This window comes from Oryzias latipes, chromosome 22 (genome assembly GCF_053564925.1).
Source record: "Oryzias latipes strain Hd-rR chromosome 22, Olatipes_Hd-rR_3.1".
Lineage (NCBI taxonomy): Eukaryota > Metazoa > Chordata > Actinopteri > Beloniformes > Adrianichthyidae > Oryzias > Oryzias latipes.
The window spans coordinates 9,551,421-9,575,347 of record NC_136258.1 but is presented as its reverse complement, the minus strand read 5'-3'; the positions used below and the strand labels follow the sequence as shown (position 1 = coordinate 9,575,347).

At 47.3% G+C, this 23,927-nt stretch overlaps 1 protein-coding gene and 1 long non-coding RNA gene across 3 annotated transcripts in view; one reads left to right on the top strand and one right to left on the bottom strand.

The window, feature by feature from the left end:
* Window positions 1-23,927, bottom strand: part of crybg1a (crystallin beta-gamma domain containing 1a) — a 49,871-nt gene that overhangs the window by 7,623 nt on the left and 18,321 nt on the right. Inside the window, exons 1-7 of one of the 2 annotated variants that reach the window (XM_011490655.3) lie at window positions 18,264-18,418; window positions 14,491-15,797; window positions 11,207-13,098; window positions 4,805-10,767; window positions 1,628-1,666; window positions 1,418-1,536; window positions 1,034-1,208 (exon numbers count right to left, since the gene is read on the bottom strand). In XM_011490655.3, the coding sequence (XP_011488957.3) occupies window positions 1,034-1,208; window positions 1,418-1,536; window positions 1,628-1,666; window positions 4,805-10,767; window positions 11,207-13,098; window positions 14,491-15,797; window positions 18,264-18,284 (9,516 nt within the window). In that variant the 5' untranslated portion in view covers window positions 18,285-18,418. Of the gene's footprint in view, window positions 1-1,033; window positions 1,209-1,417; window positions 1,537-1,627; window positions 1,667-4,804; window positions 10,768-11,206; window positions 13,099-14,490; window positions 15,798-18,263; window positions 18,419-23,927 lie in introns of those variants that run through there. The other variant, XM_078940358.1, reaches the window with a different exon arrangement.
* Window positions 15,851-16,373, top strand: LOC144988954 (uncharacterized). Its single transcript, XR_013653060.1, has 3 exons — window positions 15,851-15,990; window positions 16,060-16,148; window positions 16,235-16,373. It is a non-coding gene; the product is annotated as an uncharacterized LOC144988954 (long non-coding RNA).

The following is a 23,927-nucleotide window of genomic DNA, read 5'->3' as shown; positions in this document are numbered from 1 at the left end:
CTCTTGTTCAGAGGAAAGCATGAGAACATAGCGGCGCTCCTCCCCCCATTTTTATGTCTCTCTATGCTCCTTTTTCCTGCAATAGAATGTCTTCAGCACTAATATTTCCTTTGTCTGTCCCTCTGCATTCCTGTCATGACATCAAACTTTTCCATCTTTTCTCTGTTTCCTTCACCCACGTCAGTTAAGTCTGCTCCAGTCACCGCTCTCTGCCCATCTCAAGTCAGTTCAGGAAGATAATCAACTTTTTTACTCTATTACTGTGATTTCATGCTTTAAACTGTGTTTATGTAAGCAAGAGCTAGTGTTGTTTCATTTATTTTATTTTATTTTCGTCTTGTCTCATTTCATTTCGTTCCATGTCGTTAATTTTTGTTTGGTTTTAAATGAATACCAAACTTTCTTTTAAAATCCTTCCGGTCGATTCATAGGAAATGTTTTGCAAAAAGATGACATATCCTTGTTATAAAGTGTTTTCATTCTCAAAGAAAGAACTTTAAAACACACTAAAAAGACTAAATTCCAACATTCCTTCCTCTAAATTAAAGTTGCATGCAAACATTGATGCATACATAACACTAATCAATTTCATAGGGAAACCTTTATTAATGCTTTATTCATTAAATCTTTATTAACTGCTAACTATTGTATGAAATAATACATTAGTAATGCATAAACGTGTCTGTTAACATGTTATTTAACAGTTAATTGATGCTTATTTATGCATTAACTAACATTATTAGAGGGACCCTTATTGGAAATTGTTACCATGTTATTTCTACATGAAACCCTAAATACATATATGTTCTACTAAACATTGGTGTGGAGATGAAAATAATATGTTTAAACTTCACAAACCAAATCCAAAGTCAGTGATGCTGCTACTCATACATGCAGAAAAACACCACAATACTCTAACAGGAGTGATTTCAAAACTAGGTAACCCAGAAGAAGCTAAATCCATTTGTGCCATCAAACGATACCAATAATAATAAAAAAGAGCAAAACCTCAAAGTGGTAAAAAAGTACATACTCTGACAGCCAGTCGCAGTGACCCTATGACCATAGGTGACGCTGGAGCCGGGTGATCCGTCTGGTTTGGTTCCAGAGTTTCCTCCTCCGTCCACATGTTCTCTATTTGATCCATCGCGCCTTCCTCAAGGGGAATGATCCCACCCTGGAAGCCAGGTTTCTCATAGAGAAGCCAGCTGTAAAAGAGAGAAGAAGAAGCTTCCCTACTACTTTGATTTGCTAAAACAGGAGGTTTTCAAATGGTCACTGATGCTTCCTCTGAATTAGAAAGATTCTCTGAGCAGAAAAGCTTCAGCTTCCAGCCAAACACATGAAGCAGCTGAAGCAAACGGACAGATGTTGTAGTTGGAACTGCAATGTTGAGACAGCAGCAGAAAGGCCTTACCATCCTCTGACCACTTTGACTGAGATGACTGCCGACAACTTCATGGTTGTAGCGTCTTCGACGTCTGCAAAGACCTCAAAAGCCTCTCCGCCAAACTGGGCGTGTTCATGTATGACGAGCTTTAGTCCAGAAACACAGAACACAGTGAACGGAGTGATGACACAGAAACAGCGCAGTGACAGAGACATGCAGCATGCTTGGGCCTTCTACCTTTCCAGGTCTTCTGTGGAAGTTTCTCACTGCAGGAACCTGTGAAAAAAACAACTTTCCTCAACTTCAAGTAGAGAACGATCCGACAGCTTTAAGCTCCAGGATGAAGCGGGAATGCTGACAACATCTATCACCTCCTTTGAATCTAGCACCTCCAGCTGACTGTCTCAGATATTCTGAAAGACTTTTTTGTGTGTGTGTGTGCGTGCCTGCAAGCGTGCGTGCGTGTGAAAACACTTGATCTGGTTTTAAAAACAGTCTCTTTTCACAGTGAGCTTTTTTCCCTCAGAGGTCGTAAGGAAAGGGTCCATTCACGCAGCGCCACTACTGTGACTCCGCCCACCTCTATAAGTGATGACACTTCCTTTAAAAATAAAACTTTATACTTTCACACATCGCATGACATTACTGTCCGCGTCAGCTTTCATGAAATTAAATGCTGTACCGTAGAAGAAGAAAAAGGAGTTAGCTGTGGTGAAAGAAAAAACGGCGTAATAATGACCACGTCTTTGGAAACTGTTGCTGTTATATGACAGGTGGAATGACGTGAGCGTGGAATGACGTGGGCGTGGAATGACGTGGGCGTGAAATGACATGAGCGTGGAATGACGTGAGCGTGAAATGACGTGAGCGCGTGCGTGTAATGACATGTGCGTGGAATAACATGAGCGCGTGAAATGACATGAGCGTGGAATGACGTGTGCGTGTAATGACATGAGCGTGGAATGACATGAGCGTGGAATGACATGTGCGTGGAATGACATGAGCGTGGAATGACGTGTGCGTGGAATGACATGAGCGTGGAATGACGTGTGCGTGGAATGACATGAGCGTGGAATGACATGTGCGTGGAATGACATGAGCGTGGAATGACATGTGCGTGGAATGACATGAGCGTGGAATGACGTGTGCGTGGAATGACGTGTGCGTGGAATAACATGAGCGCGTGAAATGACATGAGCGTGGAATGACGTGTGCGTGTAATGACATGAGCGTGGAATGACGTGTGCGTGGAATGACATGAGCGTGGAATGACATGAGCGTGAAATGACGTGAGCGCGTGAAATGACATGAGCGTGGAATGACATGAGCGTGGAATGACATGTGCGTGGAATAACATGAGCGCGTGAAATGACATGAGCGTGGAATGACATGTGCGTGGAATGACATGAGCGTGGAATGACATGAGCGTGGAATGACGTGAGCGCGTGCGTGTAATGACATGAGCGTGGAATGACGTGTGCGTGGAATGACATGAGCGTGGAATGACGTGTGCGTGGAATGACATGAGCGTGGAATGACGTGTGCGTGGAATGACGTGAGCGCGTGCGTGTAATGACATGAGCGTGGAATGACATGTGCGTGGAATGACATGTGCGTGGAATGACATGAGCGTGAAATGACGTGAGCGTGTGCGTGTAATGACATGAGCGTGGAATGACGTGTGCGTGGAATGACATGAGCGTGGAATGACGTGTGCGTGGAATGACATGAGCGTGGAATGACGTGTGCGTGGAATGACATGTCTCAGATATTCTGAAAGACTTTTTTGTGTGTGTGTGTGCGTGCCTGCAAGCGTGCGTGCGTGTGAAAACACTTGATCTGGTTTTAAAAACAGTCTCTTTTCACAGTGAGCTTTTTTCCCTCAGAGGTCGTAAGGAAAGGGTCCATTCACGCAGCGCCACTACTGTGACTCCGCCCACCTCTATAAGTGATGACACTTCCTTTAAAAATAAAACTTTATACTTTCACACATCGCATGACATTACTGTCCGCGTCAGCTTTCATGAAATTAAATGCTGTACCGTAGAAGAAGAAAAAGGAGTTAGCTGTGGTGAAAGAAAAAACGGCGTGATAATGACCACGTCTTTGGAAACTGTTGCTGTTATATGACAGGTGGAATGACGTGAGCGTGGAATGACGTGGGCGTGGAATGACGTGGGCGTGAAATGACATGAGCGTGGAATGACGTGAGCGTGAAATGACGTGAGCGCGTGCGTGTAATGACATGTGCGTGGAATAACATGAGCGCGTGAAATGACATGAGCGTGGAATGACGTGTGCGTGGAATGACATGAGCGTGGAATGACATGAGCGTGGAATGACATGTGCGTGGAATGACATGAGCGTGGAATGACGTGTGCGTGGAATGACATGAGCGTGGAATGACGTGTGCGTGGAATGACATGAGCGTGGAATGACATGTGCGTGGAATGACATGAGCGTGGAATGACATGTGCGTGGAATGACATGAGCGTGGAATGACGTGTGCGTGGAATGACGTGTGCGTGGAATAACATGAGCGCGTGAAATGACATGAGCGTGGAATGACGTGTGCGTGTAATGACATGAGCGTGGAATGACGTGTGCGTGGAATGACATGAGCGTGGAATGACATGAGCGTGAAATGACGTGAGCGCGTGAAATGACATGAGCGTGGAATGACATGAGCGTGGAATGACATGTGCGTGGAATAACATGAGCGCGTGAAATGACATGAGCGTGGAATGACATGTGCGTGGAATGACATGAGCGTGGAATGACATGAGCGTGGAATGACGTGAGCGCGTGCGTGTAATGACATGAGCGTGGAATGACGTGTGCGTGGAATGACATGAGCGTGGAATGACGTGTGCGTGGAATGACATGAGCGTGGAATGACGTGTGCGTGGAATGACGTGAGCGCGTGCGTGTAATGACATGAGCGTGGAATGACATGTGCGTGGAATGACATGTGCGTGGAATGACATGAGCGTGAAATGACGTGAGCGTGTGCGTGTAATGACATGAGCGTGGAATGACGTGTGCGTGGAATGACATGAGCGTGGAATGACGTGTGCGTGGAATGACATGAGCGTGGAATGACGTGTGCGTGGAATGACATGAGCGTGGAATGACGTGTGCGTGGAATGACATGAGCGTGGAATGACGTGTGCGTGAAATGACATGAGCGTGGAATGACGTGTGCGTGGAATGGCGTGAGAGCGTGCGTGGAATGACATGTGCGCTCTGAAGCCAGCCTCTAACCACCAGGAGCATTGGGGGTCAGTGTCTTGCTCAAGGACACTTCAACACACGGGCGGACAAATGGGAAGCTTTCTCTCTGAGGGGGACTGCTCTACCTCTGACATACTGCGCTGGTTTTGTGTTGACATCAGTCAGTTTGTTGGTCCTTACCTTGGGTTTAGTAACAGAACCTTTATTTCTGAAGGTCTTCTCTGTGTTTTCTGTCGGTGAAGTCAGTCCTGCTGAGCTCTTCAAGGCCCCGCTGGAGGCGTCAATGCCTGACTTTAAGAACGGATCCACAGATGAGAGGTTCTGGTTCCTTTGGGTTGTTTGTGCAGAGGCTTGGGGGGTCTGGACTTCCCAGTTATTCCTCTTAGGGTCCTCCTTTGAATGCTCTGACAAAACCATCTCTGGGGAAGCAGCTAGAGGAGGAGAGAGGCTATGTGAGGATTCAGCCCCATGGACTGGGGCCTGGCCTTGATGGGTTCTGGTCTCAGTGCCTGTATCGGGAGTGACGGTGGGCAGAGGTACGTCATTGCCTCCGCTATGCCTGTCTGAAGACAGCGTGCTGCTGGAAGAAACCTCCTCCCTAGTCTTCCTAGGAGTCCGAGGGGAGGTCAGTAGGTTGGAAAGGATGGAGATGCTCTCCAGTCTTGATTTGGCCTTCCCGGGCTCATTGTTTTGCCCCTCTTTTTTTCCTGCTTCGGCTTGTTTTTCTTCTTTCTGTAGATGTTGTTCTTCCCCCCCAGAGGAGGCATTTGCCGGCTGTGCTGCTGTGGCATCGCTTTGGCTCTCCCTGTGTTCTGCTTTGTGTTTAATGAACATGGCCGGTGAAAGATCTGTTACAGTCCTACCTGTTTTTCCTAAGCCAAACTTAAACTCCAGTGGATCAAAGGTTTGCTCATAATGGTCCTCTTTGATGGGCGGCAAAGCAAAATGTGGTGATGGTGGTTTTTTAAGAACTGGCTTCTTTCGGGGTAAGGAAAAGGGGATTCCCCCGGCCTTGATATTCCTTATGAAATCATTAATATCATCCGGCTTGAGAGATTCATCCAAGCTTGTTGACGAGTGTAGCTCTCGTTTGTGTTCCTTCTTCTGTTGACCGCCATGCTCCACATCTAACCAGGAGGATGGAGATCCAGCGTTTCGCTCGAGACTTTGAGGGACTGAAAATAATTCATTTGAAGCAGACAAAAGCTCCTGAAACATCAGTCTTGGTGGGGTTTTTTCCAGAGTCTGGAGGTTCAAATCCCCAGAAGTGCCTGCAGCAGACTCTTCTTTACTGTCCTCATTATTCTGAGGACTGGACTTAAGGGTTAGCTTAGCAGAAACAGCTGTGGACTGTCCCTGTTGGTCTCCACCGTCTACTTTATTGGACACACTTTTTTCCAAGGTTTGTGTTTGTTTGGCATCAGCTGCTAACGCCGTCAGCTGCTGACTAGCAGCACTTATCACTTTTCTAACAAGTTCAAACGCCTTTTCATTCAGGACGTTCTGTTCCAGGTCAGTGTCAGCTTTACTACCTGGAGCTAAATCAGAGTCACCGCCTTTTTTTTCTTGAGCTTCTTGTGTTGGAATCTTCAGTTCTCGTTCGGCATCAGGAGCTTCAGAGTCTTTTTCTAACGTTTTCATTTCAACCCCTTCCTCTGCAACAGTCCATTCTATTGGAGGCTCACTTTCAGCTTTCTCGAGTAAAACACATTCCACCGTCTCCCCGCGGTGCTGATCAGCAGTCGGGATCTCCTGGACCTGTTGTGCACCGATGCCTCCAGCAGAGTCCGCCGTCTCACTTGCTGAGCTCTTGTGTTGGACATCAATGCTTCCTTTGGTATCTTCAGAGAGCGTCCTTACTGAAAAGTGCTCGTCTTCCCCACATATTGTCTCTTTCCCTTCAATTCCCAGAGTCTCAGAGCTTTGCTCCGTTTGGTGGTCTGGATGTTCAGACTCTGTCGCTCTGCCCTGGCTTTTGCTTGTTTTGCTTGTGTCACTGCTGCTCCTTCCATCTACATGTTCTTGGACTTGGATCTTTGCTGGATCTTCTAACCCTTCTCTTGTCTCCACTCTCAGGTTTTGATCATTCAAACATTCTAGTGTCTGCACTGATTCCACCATCTCAACCTCTCGTTCAACAGGAATCTTCTGTGCAGCACCTGATATGTCTGTCATCACACTCTCCAGAGGGAAACTTTCCCCTTCATTCCTTATGTTGGCGTCTTCAGCAGTGGTGCTCTGTGACTCAGGCTCATCTTCTTCCACTGTTTCCAGTTCTTGTTCTGATGGAGTGTTTGAAGTTTCCGCTTCGGTCAGTCCGCCTTCCTTTGCTAGGGCTGACTCTAGGTTAGTAACATTTTTTGGTAACTGATCTTGCAGAGGAATATTGACCCTATCCACAGACACCAAACTCTTTACTGCTGTCGTTTTTGTTTCAATCGGATACAGAGCGTCTTCTTGAACTGCGCTCTTGCTTTCATCCAGCATCACTTCTGTCGTCGTGGTCGTAGACTTAATTTTCCCTAAATCCTTCCCTAAAACTCTGGGTTCTTTGCATGGTTTGGTCTCCAGTGACGATATGACCTCAGTGTCTTCTCTGATGGTTTCGGTGCATTCCGAGTCAGAAGCGTGAGTCGTATCTGAGCTGTGTCCTCCAACTGTTTGATCTTGAACTTTAACTTCAAGTGTGACCTCTGAGTAACGCTCCATGTGATGAACTGGAGGGTGTGACGTTGCTGCTCCTTCTTCTCTGTAATTTGCCGTTTCTTCATGCCATTCCCCCCCAGTTGTGCATATTTGAGAATCTACCATTGGTGGGACATGGATGAAGCTTTCAGCAACATTTTGGTTTCCATCCTTCTCTTTCTCTGATTCAGGACTCTCACTCCTGCTTTTCGTATCAATAATCCTTTGAGTTTGTGATCCTGTTGTGTTTTCTTGTGTCTCTGTTTTCTCCGTCTCGGATCTCAGTTCTAAAGGAGTATGTATATGATTGGATCTTTGTTCTGGTTCTGGTACTTCCTCTTGCCGTGCAACATTTGACGTTTCAACCTGTTGACTGCTAAGGTCAACTGCAGCCCCTGTAGCCCCTCCCTCTTCTGAACTCTTTGATCTCTCGGCTTGAGCGTGGTCCTTGGTATCTTCAGGGGGAACTCTGACCGTTTCAGGAGTTGCATCTATGTTGGGTTCTTTCATTGTTCCACCGTGACCTTCAGCTCTGACTGTGTCTGATTCCTGTTGTGATCGAAGGTTTACATTTTCTGATTGTTCGAGTGTTTCTAGATCTTTTTGAATGTTCTCTATATTTTGATCTCCAACACTTGTAGGTGTTTGATCCAGTAGACGATCAGAAGTTGGTTTAGCAGCTGATCTCACACCATTTTCTGCGGATTCTTTTGTATTTTCACCGTTTTCCTCTTCGGTTCTTTCTATTTGCAGATGCAGACTTTGGCTGTGTCCTTCGTCTTCTGGTGCCTCTAACTCCTCTGCCTCAGGTTCCTGTTCTAGACCAGAGTTCATAAATGCACATTCTGGCTTCTTAAGCTCCACGCCTTGTTGTCCAACAGTCGTGGAGGTTGTGTTGTGTTGGTTGCAGAGGGAATTCCTGTGTGTTTCATTCTCTAATGTCTTTAATGATGAATCACTGACATTGGTATGAGACCTCCCAGAGTCAGGGCCGTGAAGTTCTTCTGCTGTCCCCCCTTCAGGGGTCTTCTCTGGAACCTGCAGATCTTCTTTTGATTGGTGGCTTGAATGTTTGCGGGTCGTTTGGGCCCTTCGGTCCTGCAGAGCTTCACTAACAGTCTCTCCGTTTGGCCATTGACTTTGGCTTTCAGTTCCTGGCTCTAAATCCTGGATCTCCTCTGTCTCTGACATCCTGTTCATGCCAGGATTTGGTCTGACTTCAGTGGGTTTGCTTTTCTCTGTGCCGTCCTGGTCTTGGTCAGCAGCAGCAGCAATGGTGGTTAATATCTGAACCTTGTAATACTCATTTTCAGAAACCCTGGTTTCCTCCATCAAACTCTTTGAAGACTCAATGGCTTCAGTGTTTCTGCTCAAAATGATTTGTTTCTGATCTAAATCCAGATTTCTGTGTGGTGATTTCTTCTCTTCTTCGGGTCTTATGAACTCTGGATCCTGCAGTGAAGGCCTGTCTGGGTTTATGGCATCTTTAGATTCTGCCGGTATCTGTTCCACTTTGACAGTTTCTGCCTCACAGACCAAACTGTTAGTTGAGGATTTAGACATGTCTGTGTCGTCTTTGTTATCGTCGGAATGCTTTTGTCGTTCTTTCCCTTCGACCGTGTCTTGCTTCTGTTTTCTGTGAACATTCTGGCTTTTGGACTCTTTTGCTGTTTTTGCCTTTCCTCCTGTTCTCTTATATTCCGTCTCTCCATCTTCAGGAGTCAGGTTGTTTTCTATCCTGTTGCTGCCGTCTTTAGGTTTAGCATCAGATGTTTCAGAACTGATGGATGTTTTTTCTTGAGCTGCTTTTCTCTTTACGTCATCAATGTGTTTGGAGGACACACCGTCTTTGAGCTCCGCCCCTTTAGTCAGTAGTTGTTTGGCGGTTGCCTCCACCTGCTGCAGAGCTGCGGGGCTGTTTTCCCCACCATTGTTCTGTAAAAGCCCTTGCTCTTTGGCCTCAGCCATACAGGTGGGACCTTCTTCTTCTGTCTCTGCTCTCATGTCCTGCACGACATTTACACCAACAGACCGTGGTTCCTCATTTGCTTCACCCTTCTCCTCTGGGACTGGATGTTTCGGTCTCCATGAGTTTGTAATGCTGTTCTTCAGTTTACCTTCATCAGGGGTTTCTCTGAATTCCTCTGTAACCTTCTGTGACTCCCTTGTTTCTGCAGCAGAGTGATTCGGCGTCTCCTTTGGTTTTGGGTCTTTCTCCTTCCATCCTGGATGTGCTATTTGGGTCAGAACCTCCTTGTCTGACTGCTTTTCAGCATAACCGGGCATTTCCCAAACAGCCGGAGTCTCTGTTTGGTCTTCAGATACTTTCCTGTCATCCTTCCATTCCGTCTCCTCCTCTGCCTCAGAACTGTTTCCTGGACCCAGCTTTAGCATCTGTAAGGTTTTGTCAGTTTCCTCTGTGGCTGGGTCTGGTGAAACTGCCTTTGCATCAGTAGGTCCGGACTCATCGTTGAAGGACTCTGTTTCGGTTCCTGCCGTCGACCTGACCTGCATTAGCTCTGTGAAAGAGTCAGGTCCAGCTGTAAAAGCTTCCATGTGAGTCTGGGTCAGCTGTTCACGGTAAACACTGCCTCCTACCACAGGCTTGGATGTCATTTCAGTTGCATCTTCATGAATCAGAGTGGTGTTCCCGTCCAGAGATGCAGGCTTATCCTCCTTCTCGCGGGCTGACTGAGGATCACAGCTTTGCGTTTGCCTCCCAAAAACATCAGAGTCTGTCAGTGTTGTGGCGGCGCTCCATGATGACTTTGTTTCCAGCTCCTGTTTTGTGTTCATACTCTGAGAGCGAGACACATGTTGCTGCGGAGCTTCAGCCTGGTCTTGTTTGACGTCCTGCTTTCCTCCTGCCTCAGAGGCTGCAGGTTGAAATGAAGGTTTTTCTGTGACCCTCATTGGTCGTTCCTCAGCTAACGTTGCATTCCGGTCTTTTAGTAATGGAATGTCCCCAGCGTCAGGGTTCAGACTGGCCTCCAGCACCCTCGTCTCCCCGTCCATCAGCTTGTCTGCAGTCGTCTCGGTCTGATCCCCCGTCAGTGCTGCCCACTCTTCTGCCAGCTTGAATTTAGACGTCACATCACTTGTTTTCCCATCGGTGTGATCTTTTGTGGTGAAGTGTTTGGTCTTTGGAGCAGAGCCCATCAGTGAGTCTGAATGCTCCAGTTTGGCAGGGTGCTGGGAGTTCCTGAGTGTGACCTTAGTGGGACTCCTCGGGCCTCTGGTTTGACGCAGGGACCCAGATGAGGCCTCAGCCGGGTCCTTCACAGGCCGCTTGGGAGGCTGTTTCAGGTTGTCGTTCTGCTTGGGGAACCTTAAAACTGTGCTTTTCTCCGTTCCAGGTGACAGCGGATCACAGCTGGTGGGAGAGTCGGCGTCTTTGTGGCTGACGCTTCTCCTGGGGAGCTGTTTAGAGGCTTTGGTCAAAGACACACCTCCTGTTCCTGAAAGAAAAAAAAAACAAGACTGTCACTCAACAACCCACAAAAAGGATCATGTGAGGAAGAATGTGGTCACACTTGAGTTCACTGTGATAGTGAAAACAGAAGACTATCTGATCAGATAACCTACCATTGGTAGATTCATCTGACTATCTGGATCAGACTATCTGATCCAGCTGATCTGAGGTTCACAGCAGAATATTCATGTTTCATTCTCATCTGACATTCAGAATGAAGACACAACATTAGAGGCCCTGATAATCAGAGAAATACAGATGCCTAAAAAGTGTTAACAATATGCAGACTTTATGTGCAGTTCTGCACAGTCTATGGGTTTCAGCGCCGAAGGCTTTAATCTGTCTAGCAGAACCAAACAGAAAGCAGGAAGCCTGCTGGTTTATCACTTCAGCATCAGAAACATGACATGATGATGAGCTTTTACCTGTCTTTGGGCTTTCAGGGGGCGGGGGCGCTGTTTCAGGCTCAATGGGGTCCGGGCTCTGAGTCCGGGTTTCTCTGCCAGGGTCTGTTGGTCCAGAGAATGTTCTCAGATTGAACCCGCTTCTCTGAATGACATCGTCCCCCTCCCGTTTTACTGGGGAGGACACCGGCAGGCGGCTTTTAGAAGCCGAGGAGGCGGTGCTTTCCTGCTGTTTTCTGGCATCTTTACCCTTTTCCTCTCCTGACGGGGAGGTTTTTACCCCTCTCTTCTCAGGCTCCTCCTCCTTGCAGGTTGAGAGGTTTGCAGACTCAAAGTTCTGGTCCAGTTTTCTGTGAACAAGCTTCACATCAGTCATCTTGGGGGATTTAGTGGGAGAGAGGATACCTGACCCAGATCTCTGGGTTTTGGCTCCATCAGGATCTGTTTTGCCACCAGCTGGGGTTTGCAGTTTGGCAGCTTCTTTAAATCTGAGTTGTTTCTGTGAAAAGTGAGACCCTGTTGATGCTTTGTCCTGGGATTTTCCATCAGAATCTGACTGAGACCTTTTGGGGAGTTTGGACCTAGACTCTGTTGTGCTTTGGTTTTTCCACACTGGCAGCAGAGAAGCGGTGCTGCTGTGGTCCTGTGGAGAGGCACGGTTACTCAAAGGTTCTGTTTTGGCTCCGTCGTTGGCGCCGTGGGTCTTTGCTGTGACGTTCTTGGCCTTTTGGGCAGCAGCTGAGGAGGGGGCCTTCGGTCCAGTGCCTGTGGTCTGCTGACTTACTGCTGCTTTCACCCTACCAGCAGGGCCGGATTCACGACCTTTTAACCCCATCCTCACCACCGGTGCCTTTGATTTGTTCATGACTGAAAATGCAGACTTATCAACCAATCCAGGGCTCTCAGAATGTGCTTTTCCTTCGACTACGGGCAGCGAGGTTTCGTTGTCTGGCTGTCTGCTGTCCGGCTGCCTGTTGTCCGACTGTCTGTTGTCTGCCTGTCTGTTGTCCAGCTGTCTGTTTTCCAGCTGTCTGTTGTCTGCCTGTCTGTTGTCCAGCTTTCTGTTTTCCAGCTGTTTGTTGTCTGCCTGTCTGTTTTCCAGCTGTCTGTTGTCCGGCAGTCTGCTGTCCGGCTGTCTGTCGTCCGGCTGTCTGTTGTCTGCCTGTCTGTTTTCCGGCTGTCTGTTGTCCGGCAGTCTGTTGTCCGGCTGTCTGTTGTCCGGCTGTCCGTTTTCTAGCTGTCTGTTGTCCTGCAGTCTGCTGTCCGGCTGTCTGTTGTCTGGCCGTCTGTTTTCCAGCTGTCTGCTGTTGGTCTGTCTGTTTTCCGGCTGTCTGCTGTCTGGCTGTCTGTTTTCCAACTGTCTGTTTTCCAGCTGTCTGTTTTCCGGCTGTCTGCTGTGCGGCTGGCTGTGCGGCTGTCTGTTTTCCAGCTGTCTGTTTTCCGGCTGTCTGTTGTCCGGCTGTCTGTTTTCCGGCTGTCTGTTGTCCGGCAGTCTGCTGTCCGGCTGTCTGTTGTCCGGCTGTCTGTTTTCCAGCTGTCTGTTTTCCGGCTGTCTGCTGTCTGGCTGTCTGCTGTGCGGCTGTCTGTTTTCCAGCTGTCTGTTTTCCGGCTGTCTGCTGTCCGGCTGTCTGTTTTCTAGCTGTCTGCTGTCTGGCTGTCTGTTGTCTGGCTGTCTGTTTTCCGGCTGTCTGCTGTCTGGCTGTCTGTTGTCTGGCTGTCTGTTTTCCGGCTGTCTGCTGTCTGGCTGTCTGTTTTCCGGCTGTTTGCTGTCCGGCTGTCTGTTTTCCAGCTGTCTGCTGTCTGGCTGTCTGTTTTCCAGCTGTCTGCTGTGCGGCTGTCTGCTGTCCTGTGTGGTTGTTAGTGAGCTGTTGTCTTTGAGTTCAGTGTCGCGGTTACTTTGGAGGCCTCGTAATCTGTCACAGGAGCAGAAAACAGGGTTTTAGGAAAACAAAATAAATACAAATTAAATAAAAATCACAAAAGAAAATGTTATAAATTCTTCAGTCAATTTGTACATGAGACCGGTTTGATATTCCTGCTGTGGGTTTTGGGACTTTTGAAACATTTGGGTTAAAGAACTAAAAAAGTTCTGTGGTAGTAACATCTGCAGGTTTGCTTTAGGATGAAACTCTCATTCCTTATGTTTATGATGCTTACTATGTTTGCAGGATTCATCAGAAGCAAACATATGTCTTCTGAAAAGAAACAGCTTTTCACAGAAACGTCTTTTAACATCAGCCTCTGAAAAACAGTGAGGACGTTCCAACACGATCACACGATCAAATGATCACACGATCACATGATCACACGATCACACAATCACATGATCACACGATCACATGATCACACGATCACACAATCACACGATCACACAATCACATGATCACACGATCAGACAATCACACGATCACATGATCACACGATCACATGATCACAGTCGTGTTTCCACTAGAGCTCGGTGCTGTTTTAAGGTTGACTTTTTCCCGCCTGAATGCTCGACTGCATGACTGCGTTTGAACTAGTCAAACAGCGTGGAGCTCGGGGTATGTGCGTGCTTGGGTGTGTACGTGCGTGTGTGTGTGTGTTTGTGTAAATACACAAAGAAACCGCTGCACCCAATTCCTTTCATCCAAACATCAAACGTCCGTTAAAAAGCATTCAGGCAGACCAACTTAGTGGTTTCAGGTATTCTGTGGGTCTGAATGGTTTTTTAGCTGAAGACATTCAGGTCCAGCAGCAGAAAGGCTATGAGACCTAAAAAATGTCGGTTTAATACAAAGTCATTAGAACAGTTTCTCCTCATTACAGGACAGAAGCAGCCGGGCGTCACGTTCCAAACTTTCATGAAGTCATTTAACGCGTCTGGTTGTTTCTCAGCAGCTGCTGGTCCAGAGTTTCGATCTGATGCTTGGATATGTTTTCCTGAAAGTGCAGCAGCTCTATGAAGCTCTAACAAAAGGCTGCACAGAACAAAGTCAGCAGCAGCTTCTGCACAAACAAAGGCAGACTCACAGTGACCATGAACACGTTTCTCATGTTTAATCTGGGATCATCTTGTTTCTCATGTTTGGAACGTCACATACAGTCTGACACGTGAACCACAGAACCTAGAACCCCCCCACAGGGTCTGCTTAGGTGTTACTGTGTGTGAATATTTCAGTGTGGGTCCCGGAGCTCATTGTTCTCTGCTGCTGCAATGCAACATGGGAAACAGCAGCTCAGGTTGCATGGAAGCTTAGATCTTCCTAACAGGATCGACGGCATCAATAAATCATTCCTGCAGGAAAGAAACGGGCGATACTCACAGTTTGTCCTCTGTTCTGTGAAAGGACTCTGAGGATGACCCTGCAGGCAGCTCTTCCTCCTCCAAACTGGATTCTGGGCTGACGACCACCTTCTGGGCAAAGAAAGTGTCGTTTGGAGGCAGGCTGACAGTCCGCCACGTTTCCCAGACGCCCCGTTTCCCCTGAAGGAATCCTTGCTGTGGTCGTATGTTTGTTTGGGGCTTCTCCGGCCGACGTGGGACCGTTTGAAATTCCTGCGCAGACGCTGCCAGGGAGATGGTTGCCCGTGGAAGGGTGGCAGGAGGAGGCCTCTGTGGCAGGGTGGAGGGGCCTCTCAGGGCCCCCGCAGGTTCTGCGTCGTCCTCAGGTATCACAGTAACAGGTATGGCCAGCAAAGGAGGAGACTCCGCCCTGAAGCCCTTCTCCTCTTGTTGCATGCCACCCTTTGCTGCCACCCCCACCCCCTCCGTCTCCTCCTCCCCCAGGTGAGTTTCCACCCATACGGCTTTGTAAGGCAGAGCAGGCGGCCCCCCTCCCCTTTGGCTGTCAGTGGTTGGTGGATGGCTCCATGCAGCGGCTGCCGCCTCCCCCGTGAAGCTTCTGGATGATGTCACGGCCGTGGTCCCGCCTCCCGAGCTTTCCGGTTCCACTTCCTGCTGAGCTGTGACGCCACGCGATGAAGACGAGGCTAAGGTTATCCCTCTCAGAGCGGTGCTGTGGCCTTTTTCTCCTGTCTTCACCAGAGTTTTCTTGGATCCCAAGCTGATGGAGGTTAAATTAGGAGACTTTGGGGTCTCCGTTGCCATGGAAACTGGGATGTTTAGAGACACGAGCGTGGTGGGGCTGAACGGCTTGTCCTCACTGGGACTTAGGACCTTCGTCTCTTTCAGGTCTACCTGCAGCCTTTTACTGACCTCCTCCATGACTGAGTCTGAAAAGACCTTCTGTGACGAGCTGGCGGAGGGAAGCGCTGCAGCCCCGTCCCGCCCTCTCTCCCCGTTGACAGGACCCACGCTCAGCTCCCTCACACTGCCCCCCCCGCTGCTGTTACTGTCTGCAAACGGTAGATCGCCGTCATCTGTCTTAAGGGAGGACAGGCTGGAGCTCTGGCTGACGCCGTCTCCACTCTTCTTCATGTTCTGGGACTCTGCTGGGTTTGCTGCTCCGCCATCCCGCTGCTGAAACGGGATAAAGTGTGGCGACACGGGCGACGTCGGCGAGCTCGAGTTCACCGAAGCGTCCGAATGATGTTTACTGCTGCTCTTTTTCCTGCGGACGCTGAATAAGTTGGTGAAGCGATCGAGCATTCCCTTTTTTTCCCCAGAGATCTAAGAGAGGAAAGACAAGAGGAAACATTTTGGTAAATCTTCTGGTGTTTGACAGAGAAGCAGGTTTCTGCCTTCTGGTCCACGGACAGCTCACTGCGACAGCAGAAAGAGAACAGAAAGCTCTAGTTTAGAAGGACAGCTTCATGCTGTCTGCACAGGTCATTAGACAGAAAGTCCTGCACATTTACACTCAGTAAGGACGTAACACAATAAGGTAGTTGTGTTACAATAACTAGGTCTAAATGACCGTCTCTCGTTTCAGATGGACGTTCACATGAAGATCAAATACTGACAGATGATTTTCATTTCCACTCATGAAGAAACAAACTTCTGTCCAGCTGGGACTCAGAGGTAGAAGCGTGTCTAATGGTGGGTTTTAAAACGTATTTCTGATCCGATGACCTTTTGACCCCTCCCTCCTACTTCTCTGCATCCAGCTCATCGACTGTGGACCTGGACTGAGCGGCTGTGACGTCACCCACAGAAAGCGCCTCACTTCCAGCTCCAGCCAAATGAAGCCAATTCAGTCGCCATATTTCTGGCGACAGACGCCGTCATGATGGAGCCAGACGACAGCGATGGGTCCGAGTCATCCTGAGTCACGTCTCTATGGCAACTACTGTCGTCATTCAGGAGTAAGCTTGTTGGAAGTCTACACCCCTTTCCACTGGAAGTGGCTCGGAAGAATCTGTCAATCAAATATTGAGGTGGGGGCCAGCGGGCACCACATGCTTTTACTGAGGCATCTGATTGGTCGGTTTATAACTGGAATAACTTATAATAAAGATAAAAAGTTATCAGATCCAGATCGGTTCTTCTGACAAACAGCTGTTTGTTTCTCTATGGAAGTCTATGGAATTCTGGCTTCCTGGAGCCACTTCCTGTTTGGAACGCCAGGGGGGAGGAGTCACTCAGTCCAGCTTTCATAGAGTCATTGATTTGATCTACACTTGAGAGAAACCAGACCCTGCATCTGCAGCAGGGTTTGAGCCTATTGATAACTGATCAGTATGATTGATACCAGCGGGACAGGCGTAGTTAGCCAACAAAGAGGAGACAGGTGTCCCCCGTCAGGCCCACATCGGTTTGGTCCAACGTGCTGAAGGTAGACCAACTGTCTTTATGACTTTTATCTTTACATTTGATCCTTTATTGTTCTTCTTATAACTTGTTTTCTATTGATTTTGTTGAGCATAATAAAAGACTGAGATGCAGCAGTTGTTGAGGGAAAGTTTCTACACCCCCCCTTCACACACACACACACACACACACACACACACCTTTATGTCAAAAGGGCTGACACTGATTGGACAAGAACATGTGAACACGCGTCGCTGGGAGAAATCCTGGAGGTTTCCCGTTTGCATAAAGAGGACTGATGGAGTTTTGGTTTCACTAACGTCTTTTTTTAACCGTCTGTTATGTTTTGAGGTTCTGCAGGCACACAGCGCTCGTCTCTCGTCTTAAGGGGTCTGAGGAAGTCAAAGTTTCTGACGTGTTTGGAGGCGTCCAGTTGCCTTTCATGTCCGTCTGTCTCTTCTCTTTCCTGTTTCACTGTGGTCTGTTCAAAAGCGCTTTTGCTTTTTCACCAGAACCAAACAACAACACAAAGTGAACAGACGTTCTACACATGCAACAAGACCGGTCAGCTGATTGCAGACTAGTGAAACATTGACCTGGATGTTCAAAGGGACACAATGACAGTAAGGCATGTCTGCTGCTGCAACAGCATGCTGAAAAGCAGGAGGCGTTAGGAGCCGTTTCCAGGAGGAGCTTCAGTTTGACCTCTTTGCTAAAAAAGCCAAAAACAAAAAGCTGAGTATCAGCCCCCCCCCTGTAAACCCAACAGACGTTACAAAAGAAACAGCACAAGTTCTGACAAGAAGTCTCCTCCACAGTACAGCAGACCTGCACTGCGGTTCATTTCTTCTGTCTGAAAGCTGAGAAGCGACGTCGACCTTTATGGCTTCAGAATGTGCAAGGTCACAAAGACATTAGCTAACTATGACTTCAGACTGCAGGACAGGCTGTCACAATTAATATGACCTACAAATGAGGAGCAGACAGAACATAAGGGGGGGGGGGTACTTTCCTGCAGGAGGCGACCCCGCCCTTCCTCATTCTAGAGTCACACATATCAATACCACATCACTTTGATCTGGAAGTTCTCTGCTCAAAAGGTTTGATTTTCTCTGGAGTTAGATAAAAAATGATCCTCAAAAATCCTTGAAAAAAATGGATGAAAGGCATCCCAGTTGTGCCGTGTAGTGGCGGCAAATGAAGCAACAGCGTGGAGACGTTTACATCAGAAAAGCTGTCAAATGTCCACATTTTTACCGAGCTGACTGTCGGTAGAAGACAGTCAATGGAGGCTTTTCTAGGTCACATTCACACAAAATGAAACCAGGAAACACGAGCAGAGAACTTCACCTTCATCTGACCGGGTTTGGCTGTGTGACAGCGTACCTTCAGGTTATTGTCAGCCATTCAGAAAGAGTCCAGCGTGCTGAGGAAGACGTTCAAAAAGACAGAAGAGTCTGATGTCCCTGGAGTTTCACGAGGACTTCCTGTCTGAAACGTGCTTTTGTGGGATTAGCATTCCTGTTGTGTTTGCTCAAAGGAGCAACATGTCAGGTAGGTGGAGATGTTGCGCCATAAATGTGCGCTGTGCTCCGTCAGCAACAGCCCGCCGTCATCCTCTGCCCTCTGCGGCAGAGTTCAGCAGCGCAGGAATCAAACTACCAGCTTTAATTCTAGCGTCCACACAACAGTTGGAACTAGAAAAACACGTGACGTAACTCCTTGTTTTGTAGAAACAAGAGCGGAATTTAAGAATTCCTGAAGATTATGAGAGTTCTAGCTGGACAGGTTTGAGTCTGAAAAAAAGATGGCTAGAAAAAACAGATCCCATCAGGTCATGTTGGCTTTAAAGACAAGAAATCAAGATTACAACTGTTTCTGAGATTTCTTTATCCATATCCAATTGGACCAGAAGATGAAAACCCATAGTTTGAAAAAGCTCATGTTTGTGATGCAGCGACTGCCATGGGCGGGGCCAAAGTCTGCCTGCTCCGCCCCTTTCTGATCATCCACCTGCAGACAGATAGATTCATGAATGTCTTTGTTTCCTGGTCTGAGCTGGCATCTGGATCAGAACTGGACGGATGGATAGATCTGATATTGATCATAGGGCTGGGCGATATGGCCTAAAAACAAAATCAATTTCCGATTCTATATTTTTTAATTCGATTTCCGATTTTTTCCAGATTTTCTGTCCCCCGTACTTAAGGAAAGCAATAAGTACAAACGGCAGACAATTTAAAGCAAATTTTGATTTATTTAACCTTTGTGCTATCTTAGATGACCCCACCCTTCCATTGACGTGCTCTCCCTACCATGACAAAGGTGGATAAAGGTGGAAAGATTTCATGTAATCCATGGACACCAGTGAAGATCACAAATCATTGAAGATAAAAGGTTCAGAGCACTGTCACTCTTTGAAACAAAGTCTCAGCTGTGTTTACACACTTTTTGTGTAAACACAGCTGGCCGAATCTCAATTCCTCTCCTACCCTTCTGGCTTCTCCCTATCCCTCCAATTGTAGGGACATTGGGAGGGATAGGGGGGTCTGAAATAGTCTTTTGAAGGGGAAACCCTTGCAGCAGAGGGAAACAGAGCCCTCCGCCGTGAAGATAATCTGCGTTGCACGCATTGCTTCACGTGGGTGTGCTCTGAAGTACAGTTTGCAAATGTAAGTAATAACTTTTTGCTTTTGTGTGACTTTTTGAAGCTATAAAACTGATGTTGTTTTGCATTTTCTGAGCACCGACAGCTACGCGCTAACGTGGATGACCGGTGACTATTGATGACATCATCGAGTGGGAGTGATGTCCGAATTACAAGACACTATTTTTCTGTAACTCTCCATTTGGAGGGCTAAATGTAGGGGTAGGGAGAAGCCGTAGGGATAGGGGAAGAATTCGGCCAAACCCTCTCTGCTCTGCTCCATTCAGGTCCACTTGCAGACAAATAGATTCTTGGACATCTTCGTTTTCCTTGTCCGAGCTGTCATCTGCCACAAAACTGTACATCTGGATAGCTCTGATATTGCTCACCGTTGTTGTTGCACCGCTAATGTTGGCTTGATGTTGTAGTCTAGACTAAAAGGAGACAAACATTCACCTTGAGAGTAGCACCATTTTCTAAAGGATTAACAATACAGCTCTTATCTGGGGTCTAAGGTTTTAATTAAATCAATAAACCCCGTCTTCTCAACGGCATATATGGGTACCATGTCTTTGGCTATATGCAAAGCGACCGCTTTGGTGATTGTTCTCCACCGTGCCCCTTTCCTAGTGATGGGTACCAAGCCCCGGTGTTGAACGAGCCCCGGGGCAACATTCTTCAAGACCGCAGTATCGTTAAGATCTGACCTCAACTAGAGCTGTGACGGTGTGGGACTTTTGATCAGCGAGCTGATGAAGCAGCAGGAGTCTCGGTGTCGCGGTCAACCGCAACCCCCCCTGCCGCCGAACACAAAATCCCCCGGCGGCTGCGTCTCAAATGAATACAATTCATAATTACAACGTTGTATTCTTTATTAACAAATAACAGTAACAACTAACAATCTAACTAATGAAATAACTATATAGGTGTTGTTGAATGAGTTTGTGTATGTGTGTGTGTGTCAGCACGCTGGGTGTGTAAGAGGAAGAAGCAGGGCTCCAGACTGCGACCAATTGGTCGCATTTTGCGACCAAAATTTGAGAGTGTGCGACTTAATTTTACATCCAGTCGCACATGTGCTACCAGTAAATTTGCCTGACCCAACCATCGTATTTTTTATACATTAAACGTGGAAGGGGCACGTCAATGATCAATGAAATAATCAATGAGACGTGAGCACACACGCACACAGGCAGACACACACACTCGCGCACATACTCATGAAACGCTAGCACACACTCGCGTGGTCTGTGAGGCGGCCAATGCATGTGTCGTGAGAAGAATAGGGAAAGCCACTGTAAGTGGCTAAAATGCGTGGAGGGGGAGGGGCCTAGAGACAATCAAGCGCGCGTAAACATCTGTGGGAAGGAAACGGAGACAAATGTCATCACAACCTGGTATTTGCGTCTGAACTACGGGTAAGCGAACTATTGATTCGTTCTTCCGACCTGCGGCTAGTGTACCAGTGCCAGAGTGTACAGCAGGGGTCTCAAACTCGTGCCCCGCGGGCTATTTGCGGCCCAAAATTGATATTTTGCGGCCCCCACCTTAATATGAAAGTTTAATGTTAATGCAGCCCGCCAGTTTGTATGAATGACATCAAGGAGTTCCTTAATTTCCTTTAGAACGTAGCTATTCGCTCGTAATTTTCTACATACATGCAGTCCGAGCTGAACTTTTCTCTGGGTCACACAGAACCGGAGGAAGGTTTAGGTTTTGGTTACGGTCACAGCGGCGCATCAAACGGTTATGCACGGCCGTTACGGCAGCACACCGCTCCCGCGGGAGTCGGGTCAGCTGAGGAGAATAAATGTCCCACACCTACATGCGTGACAGCTAACGGGGCTTGAACTTTAAATATGTGCGAGCAACAACAAGATTAGCCTTAGACACACTGAAAACACGTGTGGAAAATGCAACGATAGACGTGTTTGAGATGAACCAGCGCCTCGCCTGGATCGTTGGGGAGACCAGGGGGGCTGTGAGATGAAGGCGGATCTGCAGCGAGACTGAAAGAGAACAGGAAATTGGAGTTGTCCTTAACATTCTATTTATTTTTAATATTCCTCTCCCCCTTACTGTGATCTGTGTTATTACATATTTTATATTTATTTGAATGTTTTGTAATATATGCAGCCTTTTTTTAATCAATTGGTATTTTAAATTATTTTAATTAATCACTCAACTACAAAAACCATCAGGACACATGGTTTTTGTAGTCTGTAGGGCACCTTTCAGTCAGTTCAGTACTAAATTTCCAGCTGTGTTCGGGTAGGTTTGCCCCTTGCTCCCACCCCTTTCTCCTGATATTTTTGTGATGATTGACAGGTGATGTTGGAGCTAAAATATACGTCACACACCAGGTGATCTGCGCAGCGTTGAGTCCACCTGGGTGATCTCAAACACGCTTATTGTGCATCTTGGCTGCACCTATTTGGTTTCACAAAGATGAATTTCTATCCGTTTTTTTTACCATTTGTACTGTCATGACAGCAATGGTGCTGTTGTTTACTTTGTTGTTGCATCTTCAAAAGTGCAGAATAAAATGTGACACTGAATTAGAAACAGTACATTGTAAATTCTGCATCTATTATTAAAGTATTTATTTGTAATACAGTGGAAATTAGTAGATTTGCTTAAAATGTTGATTTACCATATGCGCCCCCAAATTTTCTGGTTGTGCCCCTAAAATTTTCAGTTGGGGGCCACTGTGCTCCTAGTGAAAAAAGTTAGTCTGGAGCCCTGTGCCGTGCAAGTTACTGAGAGCGTGCACAAGTGTTGTAGGCAATTGTTGCAGCGTGGGGTCTCTTCCTCCACATCTGTGGCAAAAACCCATACCAGGTCCAAACAACAGATGATTTTCTTCCTTTCTTGGGAACAAACTTCCTCTCACCGGTAGCCATGCTGTCGGTTGCTGTTTCGTGTCTGCTATGATGTTGTTGTTTGTCGCCTGCCATACCGCCGTGTGAAACTAAAGGCCCGTACACACCGGGACGAATATTCGCCAGCCGTTATTCGCCAGCGTTTTTCGCCATGTTTTTTGTGTTCACACCCAGGTGATTTTCGCTGACGATGAGCCGAGCGAACATGCAATTTCATCCCCTGACATTAGATGGCGCTTAATGTAAAATAGAAATACCCCTGTACACAAGGTGGCGCTGCGCAACTTTACGCTTCTTAAAGTCGCTTTTCACTCAGAAGAAGAGAGCAAGTATTTACACGCTTGTCAGAATAATACAAGCGTGTAAATAGCACCAGTAGCTCTAGCTCCAGTTCCAGCGATGAAGAAATTATTGTTCTATTGAATGATGAAAGACGCTGGAAAAGACATCGATTTTGGGTACATGCCATAGTTACGAGAAGAGAAGAACATGGGGAGTTTTATCGACTGGTACAAGAGCTGAAAATGTATCATGAGCGTTTTCGGGGATATTTTAGAATGTCCGTCAGTGAGTGCATCTTCTTCGTCTTATTTCTATGCGGCAGTGTAGACGCTACTTGGCGTCTATCTTCTTCGCCGTTATGTATGTGTGCTCAGCAAGACAGTTTTATGTTTGAGCGCCCCCAAGTTGTGTTTTACTGTAACTTCAGAAGCTCCAGACACGTGTGCAGAAGCCCCATTCTCATTGGTCGTATAGTTTTTGACGCGGCGCGTCAAACCAAAAAAACGAACCCGAGGCGTTTTTTTAAAAATGACGCTTTTACGCGTGGCGTTTTTCGCGTCGGTGTGCACACTCACATTGGTGCCCTTTGTTTAGTCACGAGGCGTTAAACGTCGGCGAATATCGCGCGCGAAATTCGTCCCGGTGTGTACGGGCCTTAACGCTACGAAAGCTCTGGGGAGCCAAAATACGCCATTACACAAAAACTTGATTTAGTTATTTTTTCTAAATTGCCCGTAACAAAAAATTTGAATATTTTCATTCAATCGATTTTTCGCCCAGGCCTAATTGATCACTATTTTTGTTGCACTGCTAATGTTAGCTTGGGGTTGTGAGGTGCCTCACGTTAGCTGGGGGAGAGTGTAAGCAGATGGATGATGGGAAATTAGCCACTTCTGCACCAACAGTCCTGCCCACAACTCACAGACGAATTTCTAATGAACTCCTGCTGCTACTCTGCAGAAACTATGTCCTAAATGTTCTACACAAGGTAAACCAACTAATCTGAATGTTTCATAATCTTCATTCTTCACTATAAACAACCCCAAAGTGGTATTTTGATCCACTTTTTCTGAGTATTCCTCTAAAAACCTGCTCTCTGAGCACCAGCCCCTCCCAATCCATGAAAACCAGTGGGTTCTCACATTGTGACATGCCAAAGTAAGGAACCGCCCCTTCCAGGAAGATGCTGCTCTGCCAGCTCCGCCACCAGGCTAAAACACACACCCACTTCCTCCATGG